The following is a 14,194-nucleotide window of genomic DNA, read 5'->3' as shown; positions in this document are numbered from 1 at the left end:
TGACTACAAAAACATACTGTGGCATATCCTTCTTTGTGACAAGACTTGATTTTCTGAAGTTACTAGGCCAATTCTGACAATTCAGTTTTGGAGAAACTGTACACTCTGACATGCACAGCAGTAACTCATATTTCACAAATTTCATTCCCTCTTACATTCCTCCAAACAGGAATATTTTTCACCAGTACAGTATTTTTCACCAGTAAATTTGGGGGGATGGGGGACATGGGGAGGGCAGATGACACACCTCAAACCTATTATTAACAGTTATTATGATTAATTTCTGACAAATTGTCTTAAACAATCACTGCAGAGAACCATAAAAAACCCCCTAAAACTTAACAGGTAAACGTTATAAAATGTTGCAATTAACTGAAACAGCAGGTTAAGCATTGGCATAATTTATCAGCTCAACTACAGGATGATTGTATAGTGCTACAATCCACGTTGGCACTTATTAAACATTGTGAAGATAAAAGGCAGCAATAGAAGTATTAGTTTTCAACATTGGAAATGCACAGGAATATGAGATTTTCTTATGGTAAAGTTGCTCTTCCACCTTACCTTTAACAATCTTTTTAGCACAGTCATTGTATACTTGTTCTTGTGATGTGTTTGACTGGAATACACGATCAAATATATATGGCTTGGACTGTAAAAAAAACAAAACAAAGCCAAACATAAAACAAAACAGAAAACAGAGAAGAGTTATCAAAAAAATGCTGCAAGTATAACTGGAAGGTATTTGTTAATAGTTTAGAAGTATCCTACACTGTCTCAGCCCAATCCTCTATTTTAAGCACTTCAAGACTGTAGCGAGGAAATCAGCTTATATAGTTGCCTAAATCTTCACACGCTCACTTACGAGTAAGACCTTGAATTAAATATATTTGGTTTCAAAGTGTTATCTAAATAGTTCTGCAAAACTACTCTGCCACATGACCTCAAGTTACTTTATTTACAAGGTAAGCCAATGTCTGGTCTGTACATCTCAGAACCTCTTATTCTCCTCTACTCTGGTAGTAGGTTTACTCTGGTAAACCCAAATTATTAAAAACAGCTTATACCCCATGACACAGAGCATCTATCTGCCTTGGTAGTATTTGTTAAAAAAATCAAACCAAAAAGAAACATTCAACACAAACTATTGTGCCATATAAGATATCCTTAAAATAAAGCTCCCCAAGCAGAAGAAAAGACTATATTGGGGAAGACAACCTTTCACAAGACTCGTTTTGGAAAAGACTATATGAGGAAGCTCTGACAGAATTTTGAGAGGAATGCTGGATATTACTTTGTTTTAGAGAAGAGATTTTCGTAACAGTTCTACATAGCTGACAATCCACTAGGATGGGAATGATTATGCTCTTACAAAACTCAAATTTTTGTAGCACTTTCAGGGCTTGATTTTGCAGGGAGCCAAGCAGATGGGCAAAATTTACAAAGAACCTAGGTCAGCTAACAATCTTAAACTCCCTGCAACTGTTAAGTGTTCCATTCTGCCTAAATTTAATTCATAATCATTCTCCTGCAAGGATATTTTGGAACTGCCTCTCTGGCAAAGAAACAAGTATGGCTTCCATCTTTCATCCACCCAACACATTTCCCTTCCCTTGCCTGACCTTCCATTTGTCTTTTAATAACATCTAGCACCATACCAAACAAAGCTTTTTTTAGACTAAACATATTTATCTGAGGCCTTGAATTCAGGTGGATGAGTGCCCTCTTGGAAAAATAATTACCATGTTCACTGTATAAATATGTTTAAGAAACCACAAGACTCAGTAGGCAGAAACTCTCCCTAAGGTGCTGAAGTTTGTCAGAACACTTGTTTCACAGCAGAGAAAATACCAGCCTTCTCCATGACTCATTTCAGCTTCAAAGACACCTCAAATCCCTATGTTCTACAGGTAGAATTGAGGCCATTAGATACACCAGGAGGGAGACAACCAACAAGTTCAAGTACCCCTGAGGTAAGCAAATGAAGACTGAGAACACATTACACAAAAGGGAAGATCCTGTAGAAAAGATGACACCATCTTTCTCACTAGCAGCTGCAGTTTCAAAAAGCCTCTAATTTCAGAGGTATCAATCAGCTACACTACACACTGTAAGTCAGCTACATCACAAAATATTAATCAGATCTGTTTCATGTTCAAGTGCATATTTATATGCACTGAAATAATTCCATTGTGGAGCATCATATTTACCATTGTACATTGGAAAAATATAGAGAGAAAAGTGATATTGTCTAATGTCACTGTAAACAATGTATGTGACATTAGGAATCTATATGTCTGTACTTTTAAGATTTAAAGCCTTCGTCAAATTATTGCTCCAGAAAGTACATAGATGACAATCATTCCAATTAAATCGATTTTAGAAGCAGTAGGGAAAGGTCCTGGATACAAACTTTTGACAGTCTATGAAGCAACTGTTAACAATACTAAGTATTTCTCACAGATCACAACATATCTGATCTTTGCTGTTGCCAACAGAATATGACATTGACGAGAATGGAAAAGTGCATTAGCGTGTTAGCTTTTTTTGTATACTATATTTGTTTGAATACATACAAACACATCATTGTGTATTTACATATTATTACAGAGCATTTCTGATGCCAAATTGCAGAAAGGTCTCTCGTTTAGAAAGAACTGTAGGCACAACCTGCAGTCATCTGCAATCATACTGCAATCTTCAGGTATTTGCAGAAGGTTTTAAAAAGGCTTCCCTTCTCTATATTTTTAAACATTTAGAGGGTTTTGTTGTTTTTAATTCTTCTGCCAAGTGACGTTTGACTGAATTGAACTACTATCTGTGTTTAAAAAAATACTACCAATTTGAGAGTAATCTGTAGGCACAGAATACTTTTAGATTACCTACTCTCCAATTGCCATTTAAATGCCTCCATAAGAGAGCAGAGCCAAAGTACAGTATCTCATAATTACAGTCACTTTTATTTAACAAAATGTAATACAAAGAACAGCACATATGGTGAATGCCATGGACTAACAAATACAGAAAATCCAGCTGCAAGGCCTTCACTTGGGCAGTATTGCCCTTAATTGATCTTGTTTATTTATACAGTGAAAGCTGCTAAGCACATGACCAATTCCAATTTCCCTCAAGTTAACAACTGCTACCAAAATATAAAATTTAAAAATTTTCGCCAAAAGAATTCTCAAAAGGAGTCTTGTTGTCACTTGTCCCTTCTCCATCCTTTGAATAACCAATTCTGTGCTTTGGAAAAGTGGAATATTTGTTTACATGTCCTCAGTATTACAGGTTCCTAGATGAAGCCTAGATACAACTTCAAAAGGCACTCAAAAAAGCAATTATGTATCTCCCTGCCCTCCCAGGTCACAGTACATTTATAATACCAATGAAAAGCCATATTAGTGGCATGTCCCTGCTCTATCATCACTGCATCAGTACCTAACCAAGTAGGTTTGGACAAGCAGGTTCCAGGATAATTATGTTTTAAGAATGCAAATTACTCCCACTCAGTACGGTTTCACATCTTTGACATCTACAATGTGATGTCTTATCACTTCACTTCACAGTCTACTTTCTGCAGTAAACAAAGCTAAAACAGTATTACACAGATTACCATGCCCCAGAAAGCCTCCTCATTACCTTTAAGAGATTAATCAAGAAAGATTAAAGTGTCAGATATTTTTTCTACACCAGATGCCTTTTCTTCCCCAAGTAGTAAACAATCAGATCTAATGATGAACCAAAGACACAAAAGGCCCAAGCAGCATTACCACATTACTATGTCCATAACAGGGGCAGTAGCAGTGTCCCTAACACAGCTGCTTTGACACACTCCAGAAATTTCCAGAAACTGGTGCTCAAATTCTATTAAAAATTTAATACATATGGCCTTATAAGCAAGACCAAATACCAAGCAAACAAGCAGAGCTTCTGACTTCCTCTCTCAGAATCCTTTAGCTCTCTGCTTAGCATATCTTTCGTCTGCAGTCAACCACAAGGCAACTTCAGCTCCCACAGTAGCCTTGTACTGAAGGGAAGTGGTTCCACAGCAAAAACTTTCTAAGTGCTCTCACTGCCCTCAGAAAAATGTAGCTGTCAACATGTTTTAGCAGTAGTTAAACTGAATCTTAATAAAGGGATGATGCTGAAGTACACAATTCCACAGCTAACTTAAAGACTAGTTACCTATTACATAAAAGGATGCTCAGCCAATGACACAATTAAATTATACAACATTTGGAGTACATGAGAGTTTCTTTGGAAAAGTTTTTTTGTCAGTATGTTCAGTGAGGACTACAGAAAAACCTTTAATCACAACTACATGAAAATTTACATCAAAAGTCAGAGAAATACTTAAAGGTTACCTCCATAGAAGTAACTTTTAAAAAACCTTATTACTATTGCAACTTTTCATAAAGTAGAGAGTTGGTTATTTGTAAGATCAGCTGAGTTTACCTTATTTTTTATGTATTGATATCTGAAGCAAAGCCAGCAGTGAAAATTCACTTGAAAAATCAGTAGCACATTTTTCTATCACAACACATCCAGAAGCTCTTTAGTGTTTTTTTCTAGAATGGACAGTTAAAACAGTGCTATACCTACCCATGCTTAGCCTATTCTTGGTGAAAGGTTGAAGTAGCACATAATGGGCTTACTTCGCCTTTAAGTTCAGCATCTATACTAAAGTATGTTCTTCCCATCAGTGCAAAATATGTTAAAAGAATAATCCCACGTGGAATAATTTCTGGAAAGTATGATGTCAGATAGCTTAGTAATAGGAAGAAGTGAGTCAGGTAAAGTATTGCTGCTTTGACACACCTAATCATGTCCAACACTGCCAAAGGGTGAAAAGGCACAGCTACAAATTAATATTTTAATTTTAGGATAAGGAATGAGGATTTTCTTCATCTTAGCCCCATGCACACAAAAGTGCAGCTGATACATGTCAGCGAGCAGCCAGTGAATCTCAGCCTTTTTTGTCCTATTTTTCTCATTTCTGCCCAAATACTGCAACTCAAGTATCAACATTTTCAGCAGTCATTTATTGCTACAGAATGACTGAAACATGTGATTTAAAACATTGTGACTAGAAACTCAAATTCCAGAATGGAAACAGAATAACTTTTGAATAAATGTTTCACCCAAACTTTACTTTAGTAAAAAGTTGCTTCTAGAGAGAAAAGCAAGCACTGCTGTTACAAAAATGGTCATTGAATTTCAGAACAAAAAACTGCAACAAATGTGAGCAAGGTGTTTCTAAGCAAGTGGCACAGCAGCCAGAGAGAAAAGCTCTCCCTTCACAAATTTCTGTAAGCCAGAATATTTGCTTTCTGTTAAATCATCACATCGTCACCTGAAAAGCATCTTTGTTACTCAACATTTTAATGGAATGAAGAAAAAGAATTAGAGAGTAACAAGAGAAGAACAGTATTATTTCACCTACAGATTCCAACTCCTGATTCATATTTAAAGTTCCACTGTCAACATGATGCATTTTTTGTGTCTCTGATTCAACACTGCTTTCCTTTGCATTAGCTAATTATATTAATATTAATAATATTAATATTAACATTGCTTTTAAGAATGCATCTCACTTCTTGAATTTATACAGTCCAGTACAGCCTTCAGCAAAGCACATTTTACATTTTTCTTTTGAAAAATCTGCTGCTAAAAGCTGCAGTAGTAGCAAGTGACCTTCATTACCTGATTCTAACAACTTTCTAACCTAGCCTTGTCTCATTTATTATCCAATACTAGTTTAAAAGATAATGAAAAAGAAAGCAAAATGTCTCAAGCTCTTTCTTGGATCATAGGGGTACATCTTATACTAAATAAAAACAGTTCTCTAAACAAACAGGAAAATGTAAACAGGTAGCCATGATTCTTTCCTAAAAGCCATACAAATAAGGAATATACAATGATTGTTACAAAAAACATTTGGACATGAGACATACTGCCCATTTTTGTGCACACCCATAAGGCCTCACCACTTCAGCCACTGGGTACTCCTGGTTTTGGTTTAGGCTTCAGCTCCAAACCCCTGAGTGTCACTGTATTCAGTAATGTGTCTTTTGGGTAGTTTTAAGATGAGCAACACTAGGTATGGAAAGGTTTATAAAGAGTATATATAGATATGATATGCAGAACTATAAAGTTACTCAGTTGCAAGTAGTTTTACATCTGAAAAAACAAAGGACATAATCCCATATCAAACTGCTCTTCCTCCCTGTTCCATCTTAATCAAAAGCCTGAAACCCATGAGCAAATTGCCATGACTTTTGCATACAGGTACATTTCTAATGCTTAACATAAAAGTCATACAACAAGTAACCCTGTCACCTGTTTTAACAAAATACTTATACTTAACTAACAGGAGAAGCCATTAGGAAAAAATAGAATATTATGACAGAAAGGAGCCACCTTCAATTAATAAATTAGAAGCTCTTTACTAGTTAAAAAGTTTCATTCTGTGGAAAGAAAAGACTTTGTTTCAGAGGCTGCTCTTTAAAACAGACCAACACCATCTGTCCCCTCACACTGCTGTTACACACTAGCTACAGTTAAAACTATTATTTTATCCAACACAAATCAAAATGGCTCACTTGTCCAGAAAGACAATGATGACATTAATTACACAGGAGCTAGGAAAAGAAGGGAAGATCGCCAGCTCAGAGTTGACAGGGGAGTCAAGGAAGGAGGAGAGTGTGGTTATAGTCACTGATTTCTCTCCCCACCCTCCTCCAGAGGAGTCAAATCTGCAGTCTGGGATCAGCTCTGCTTCCGCTGCCTCCCAGATTTCACCTCCCATCGACCATTACAGGCAACTCCCAAGCATTATTAAAGCAGCCTCCACTGCTCCCGCACCGACCCAGGTGCCCACAGGAGGTGCAAGTCCCGCAGGCAGCTGAGGAAAGCAGCTTTAAAAAACCAAAAGTGGCTCAATTACTGCTCAACAGGCAGCCAACGTGACGTGTAGCAATAAGGACAGAAACCAAAGAGCTGAAATAACAAACACAGAGCCTATGGAGGAACCTTTCAGACACTGTTTCATGAGCACTGCTTCTGTTGCAATTCTGCAACACACAGAAACAAGCAGTGACTGGATACAGGCTCAGGTTAGAGGGTCCCTAAATTTGTAAAAACTCAGTCAACTTGTTAAAAACAAAACCACCAAACACAAGTTATCATCTCAACAGTTTTAGAGATACAAGTCATAATTTTGAGGATATCAATCTTGTGCTATAGCCACCATTAAAAAAACAAAATCAGAATATCAAAACCTTTATTTATGCCGTCACTGTTACCCAATCCAATAAATTTGGGGGCGTTTTTCCCCAAAGTCAAACATGGTAAGTCCTGGACCCGGGACAACTGGGCAATGTTTTTTGTTGTGATGTTTACCATGCAGAAATCACCAAGGTACAGTTGGCAACACAAAACATCAACCCTCAGCAGAAAGCCCCACATGATCTCTCAGGAGCACACCATCAAACTTTGACTCGGATACAGAACCACCTTGGCACAATCTACATTTGAGATAATTTTAAAGTGCACTTAAAGAGTATTTTAAAAATATAAGCTTTCATTTATACTAGCCTACTGAACAAAAATGTGGAACATCTATTTTTTAAGTTAGAACATATCAAGGTTTCTAAACTAAACTGTGGATTACAAACAGATTATGCAGTGTCACAATGCATAGGTAATCCCTAATGGAAGTGAGATTATTCATTCTACTTAATTTTTCCATTTTCCAGGTTTGGTTCCTTACTCTGAGTTTACCTGCACAACCTCAGGAAGAAGTGATGTACTCCAAGATAGTAACTTGCCAGCTGAAATAAACCCAAATTACCTCATTTCACAAGCATGCTATTGTTCTTGTCACTCCAGACTCATGGAATTCCATATTTTATTGAAAAATTCAGTTGAATGTTAACAGACTAAAGCACTAGTATTTAGTATCTCATCTTTAAAAAAAGGTGTTTTATTCAATTGCCTCTTGCACCTTCAGATACTGTGCAAAAAAGCTATTAATGGTAGCCTCAAAAAAGAGAACATAAACCCCAAAAATTTTAGGACAGATAACTGGCATCGAAGTTACTTTCAGCAATGCAGAATCAGCAGTCTCTCTTGAGAAATATATTTACATGAAAACACAAATTAGAAGTTAACAAAAATAAAACAAACACAGGGACTAAAGTGTGTTTGTACAACACCAACCAAACCAGGCAATAAACTACTGTACTTTATTTTTATATTCCAGTTCCACGTTGAGGCTAAATATGATCCACTGAACAAACCCGAGAGGACTATCTTTTCCCCTGCAACATCCATATTGTTTTTAACGAGCCTCATACCTTGCAAGGAGACTCCAGTTACAACACATTTACAAAGATGGAGCAAGGCAAATAGTCTGTTTATTCTGATTTAACAACAACATAAAGAAGTTTTCAGCGGAACACCGATGTACAGATCTCGAGCACTAATTCTCAGGAGCCTGCGCTGTCGTTCTGCAATTCTTCCCCCAAACTCTCCGCAGACAATTATCCGGCGGCAGCTCCCACGCGTGCCTTTTGAGCGCCTATTGAGCGGTCACACCGCCCGGCCGGACAGCCCGGGGAGCGCCCAGCCGGCGGGCACACTGCGGGCTCGCCTTCACCTCGGCACTCGGGCCTTTGGCCGGAGCCTCTGTCAAAGGTCTCCCGACCTGCCCCCGCCGCCGTGTCCCACAGCCCCACGCCCCTCTGCCCCCACCACCTCCCGCCCCTTGTCCCGCCGTGCCCACACCCGGACCAGCCCACCCCGTCCGCAGCTCTCCCTGCCCCCTTTCCCCTTCCCCTCGGACTCCAAGGAGGCCGCTCCCCTTGCCGAGCCGTCCCCGCCCGCGGGCGCTCCCGAGCGCTCCCGCCTCACAGCGCGCCCATCCCCGCGGCGGCTGACCCCGCCGACCCCTGACACCCCCTCAGTCCCTCCCTCTCTCCCTCCCTCGCCCGCGGCGCTTCTGCCTCTCCCGCCCCGGAAGGCCCCTCACCGCGATGACGACGGTGTCTTCGCCCTGGAACTTGGCGATGTACTTGTCGCCTCGGGCCACTTCGGACTCGTTGAGGGGCCTGAAGCGACACATCACTTTGATGTTACACTCCGCCGGGTCCGCCATCTTAGGCCACCGCCGCCTCCGGGGCGCTCAGCTCCGCCGCCGCCAGCTGCCGCCGCCGCACCGCCCGCGCCGGGGGTCTCGCAAGCCGCCGTGGCCGGGAAGCCCGCGCCCGCCCCGGCAGGAGGGAAAAGGGAAGGGCTCCTTCCTGGCCGCCGCCGCCGCCTCCCGCTCTCACTTCCTCCCCAACATGGCACCGGCCATGGCGGCTGCGGCCGCGACTCCCGCCCCGCCCCGCCGGTGGGGCGGGCGGGTGACGTCACCCTCCGCAGCGCCCGCCCCGCCCCCAGCCCCGCCCAGCGCGCAGGCGCGGCACCGCCCCCAGGCGGGAGAGGGCGCTTCCCGCGGGGCTGCCGGGGGCGGGCGGCAGGGGCGGGGCCGCCTCAGGCGGGCGGAGCTGCCATGGCACCGCCCGGGCCCGCCGGCCGTGTCCCGCTGCACCTGGGATCGTGGAACCATAGAGCGCAGCGTTACAGAATCATGAAATTATAGAATCGTTGAATCAGCGAGGTTGGAAGAGACTCTTAAGATCATCAAGTCCAGCCATCAACCCAGCACTACCACTGTGACCCCTAAAGCGCTAAACCGTATCACCCAGTGCCAGATCCAGACGCCTCTTAAAACACCTCCAGAGTTGGTGACTCCATCGCTTTCCTGGGCAATCTGGCATCCGCCACACAGTAACAGAATCACAGAATCAGTTAGGCTGGAAAAGACCTGAGGTCATCGAGTTTGGTCATGCAACCTATGACCAAACACCGTGACATCGACTAAGTGCCACATCCAGTCTTTTCTTAACTCCATCCAGAGACAGCAACCACAGCCTCCCTGAGCAGCCCATTCCAATGTCTAATAACCATTGCTGTGGATAAATTCTTCCTGCTGTACAACCTGAACCTTTCTTGGGCCATCTTAAGGCCATTTCCTCCTGTCCTGTTGCTGGTAGCCTGGGAGAAGAGGCTGACCCCCACCTGGCTACACCCTCCTTTCAGGCAATTGCAGAGAGCAATAAATCCCCCTGAGCCTCCTTTTCTCCAGCCTAGACACCCCCAGCTCCCTCAGGCAGGTTGTGGGCCACAGGGCTACAGGGATGAGGCCTTGCTGGCCGCCCTGCCCCAATCCATGCTCTCGCCTCATCTCGGCAGGTGGCTGGTGTCGGAGAGGTGTCGCGACATGTCACCAGCAGGACAGCGGGCACGGCAGTGCTGGGGAGAGCACTGTATATGTGACAGAAAACTGTGGGGCCGAGCGTGAGCTAAAGGAACTTAGGGACTGTATCGAGACAAAAAAATCAGGTAAACCATTCTGATAGAGATTCCCAAGAGTCTCACACCTTTACAACTGTGCCTCTTACATCCAGGCATGAACTTTCAGATGGAACAAAGTACAAACTCACAGCTTGGCTGAGTTCAATTTCCTGACAGAAATCATGATTGGTACTGGAAATTTTTCAAATAGCCTTGAAGTTAATAAAAACAAACCAACCAACCAAACCCAAAAAACCCTCCAAAAAAACCAAAACAAAACCACCAGAAAAATAATGGGTTGTCTTTCTCTTAAGTTAGTATGTTTTAGTAGGCAAGAAGGACTCATAAAAGCAGTGTGCTTCCCTTAAAAGGGTTTTTTTTTCGTTATCAAAAAAGGGGGAACTACTGTGAATTTTAACAGGAACCATCTGCAATCAGGCACCCCCCATTTTCAAGACTTCTCAGCTTAGGGATTTCAATGATGTGTTTTTCCATAGGATAAGTATGCAAGGTGAACGCTGCTTCAAAACTGCTCCACATGACAGAAGAATTACCTAATAATCTATCTGCATTTATAGGTTCTTTTCACAGAGTAACGCAAAAAACATTTCTTGCCTGGTTTATCTTATGAGGTAAGCTAAGTCTTCTAAATTGAGTTCGTGTTGTAACAAGTTTATTTTTCCTCTGTGATGAAAAACGCAGCAGGACTGTGCTGTCTTGTGCAGGGCAGCAACAATTACATGTCCACACCTACCAGCACATGTGGAAATAGCTGTCTGGAAAAGCCAAGATAAAGGCTTAGTCTGTAGAACATGCAGTGCTGGTCCATCTAGCATATGGCATATACACAGACATCTGTCTGCAGTTTTCAATTAAATGTTTTAAACATAATTGTTATTAGCTTTTACATATCAGAAAACCTATTTTAGTTGGTTGCTATTTTAGAAATTATTACTTTGTATGTCAAGCAGCAAGATACATTAATGCTTCTATCTCAACTATTTCTGAGATTATTCACAAGCTTATGGCTAGAAATGTTCTTATGAAGCTGCTGGATTTGGATCCTTAAAGATTTCCTAGGAAAAAAGGTTATTACTTTTATGAAAGGCGTATGAATTTTAATTTACTTTTGTACATGAGGGAAAAGAAATGTTAGCTGCATAATGAACAGCTTTGTGATTATTACTCCCAGAAGTACATGTTTCAGCTGCTGAACATCCTTTACCATAATGTATTGAAGAAGCTTCTAGTGCTCATTATCCATAAGCAAAGGGTACATTTGCTTTAGCTACATATGCTGGCAGGTAGAAGAAGGGAAGAAACCTCATAATGATATGATTCTCAAGAAAATAGGTACTTGGCCTTGTTTACGTGTTGAATGTTTGACAGAGCAGAGACTCCACAAAGACAACACAGACATGTAAGTAGAAAACTACTCATTTTAACTGAAACAAAAAATGTCAGCACGTGTGAACTCTGTAGAAGGCACTGCCCACTGAAGCAGCTGGTTCTCAGCAAGCTCATAGGAAAACTGGCCGATGGTGTCCCACCCCAGCTGTGGGAGCCCTTGGTGAAAGAGCTCTGCTGAACCATACATGTGCTCTCAGATCCCTTTCAGGGACTCTGTCATGAAGTTTCTCTTCTCTGATCTGCTGTTCAAAATAGCAACCGTTCCTTGACATGACCTACTTAAAGGCTGACACAACAAAGCTGTGTGCTCAAAGAGGGCACTGTGTTATCTCTACTGGCGCCAAGATGTGTCAAAAGAGCAGCCTTGAGGACTCGTGTTCAAAGCTGTGGTCTCACAAGAACAGGGCAGAGACCAAGCACCTTGGAAAATTTCCCATTTTGTCGCAATTACAGATTGTGCTTTCTTTGCCAATTGAGAATATATTTGCTGTCTTCTAGGTTGTTATGTAATGTCTGTAGCATACATTTTTTGATGCTTAGGATAAAAGACTCTGTTTAAAAGTAAGATTTGGTAATGAGAAAAAATTATATATTAATTGTCATAAAAAGTGAATCATTCTGTTTGGTGTTTAAGCCTAGTTTGCCCCATGGAGCTGACAAATAAGTTTGGTAAAGTTTCTCAGTAAGGACTAATGTGTTTTATTAAAGTAATTTGTGTAAAGAATTTGTGTTGTTAGTTCACTAACCATGTTTCTTTCCCTTTATGACCTGTGCAATAAACCTCTACAAATGCTTTTATGATTTACAGCTCTTTTAGATCTTCAGTCTTTCCCAGCAATAAAAACATGTTAAGCAAAGGGAATTGGCAAACCTAAACCTTACAGGGAAGCTATATCGGGATAATGATGTAATTAACCATCAAAATTGTTCCAGCAGAGCAAAAATGATCTTCATTTGGTCTTAAAAGAACATTGCATATTTGAATAAATCTTTAAACCAGGTGTTTGTGGAGAAGCAAATTAAAGCTGCTTCCTCCTGCCCTTTCAGGAATTAAATTCTGAGATTCATCAGTTGACAGCACTTGTTGACATTCAGTGTGCCTAATGCAAACACAAGTACTCTTCTCATTTTAATTTGCAGTATGCTGGGAAAATATATGACATGACTTCTGAGAATTTGAGGTGCATTGCGGGTCAAATTTATTCCAAATTTGCAAGTCAATTTGTAGGACAAAAGAGTGATTAATCTGCCAGATATAGTGTACCTCAAACAAAATTTTTTGTTCCTTGCAGCACACTTTGTAAATAAAGGCTATTTAGATGTCTTATGAAGTCTAGCAATGTTGCCTGAAACTGGAAATGTGTAATTAAAATTAACATTTAATGACTCAAACAGCTTGTGCAAATATGTTTTCAATAATATCAACTTATCCCAAGTCTCTTTACCAAGAGACTGTGTCTGGGCAAATTAGCTTGAGGAACTCACTAACTGATTTATTGAGATTAGAAGGCTGGTGGATGGAGTTCAATAGCCTAAGATATTGTTGGAGTTCAGCTGGAGTATTTGAAGCTCTTATCCATTTACAAAACTCTAAAGCTTCTTTTCATTCGAGCAAACAATATGATACAGAATGTATTTCTGGTCCAAATCAAGTCGAGGATTTTATGTGAGCTGGAAGGATAAATGTATTGAGAATGCTTCGGCTGATACATAGTAACTTCTTCTTGGAAAAAATGTAATTCTAAAAATCAGTTTTATTTCATTTTTTTAACTGGAAATGAATATGCATAAAACCCAAAAACCCTCTAATTTGTTCTTAATCACCAAGATCACATTTAATATTCTGATAGTGATAGACTAATTAAAAACAAAAGCAAGCTCTGGGAATTTTACATTTTTAGATGTTTATTTCAGCTAATTTGTGCAAATTCATGCAAAAAAAAAATCTATCTGCTTACTACCTAAAGCATTGGCTCCAATTATCTTTGAAGAAGAAACACGGTTTTGGACCTTGTTTATATTCTTAGCCATTAAAAGCATCCAGCATATGTTGTCTGAAACATCCCATCATAAATCTCTCCTCTCAGTTGCTTTTCATTGTTTAAAAGCCTTTCATTGTTTAAAACTGATCACTGGATTGTATCTTAGCTTGCTGGAGGCCTGCCTGAAGCAATTTCTTTATAGTTGTGGCAAAAATTGATAGTTTTTTAACAATTAGATTAGATATGCCTTGTTTTCCATTGTTGCTAAAGGAAAACTCTTAGAATCCTTTCATGTGGGAGTTAAAAATGAGAACTTAAACACTGAAATTCAGTGGGGAGATACCTCTAGGGCTCTGCTTTTGATCGTCTAAAACAACTCAAGGCTGGTGTTGGGGGGGGAA

General features: G+C 40.6%; 1 protein-coding gene and 1 long non-coding RNA gene across 3 annotated transcripts in view; one reads left to right on the top strand and one right to left on the bottom strand.

The window, feature by feature from the left end:
- Positions 1 to 9,406, bottom strand: part of KIF5B (kinesin family member 5B) — a 34,208-nt gene extending 24,802 nt beyond the window's left edge. For both annotated transcript variants that reach the window (XM_085050382.1, XM_085050383.1), the window contains exons 1-2: positions 9,032 to 9,406; positions 565 to 652 (exon numbers count right to left, since the gene is read on the bottom strand). In XM_085050382.1, coding sequence (XP_084906508.1) covers positions 565 to 652; positions 9,032 to 9,157 — 214 coding nt within the window. In that variant the 5' untranslated portion in view covers positions 9,158 to 9,406. The remainder of the gene's footprint in view (positions 1 to 564; positions 653 to 9,031) is intronic.
- A 107-nt stretch (positions 9,407 to 9,513) lies between these two features.
- Positions 9,514 to 13,539, top strand: LOC146440831 (uncharacterized). The gene is made up of 3 exons (XR_014849687.1): positions 9,514 to 10,449; positions 10,899 to 11,033; positions 13,424 to 13,539. It is a non-coding gene; the product is annotated as an uncharacterized LOC146440831 (long non-coding RNA).
- Positions 13,540 to 14,194: the final 655 nt, after the last annotated feature.

The sequence above is a fragment of the Lichenostomus cassidix genome, chromosome 2 (genome assembly GCF_008360975.1).
Source record: "Lichenostomus cassidix isolate B80296 chromosome 2, HeHo_3.0, whole genome shotgun sequence".
Taxonomy (NCBI): domain Eukaryota; kingdom Metazoa; phylum Chordata; class Aves; order Passeriformes; family Meliphagidae; genus Lichenostomus; species Lichenostomus cassidix.
The sequence above is the reverse complement of the archived record's forward strand: the minus strand, read 5'-3'. Positions and strand labels throughout refer to the sequence as shown.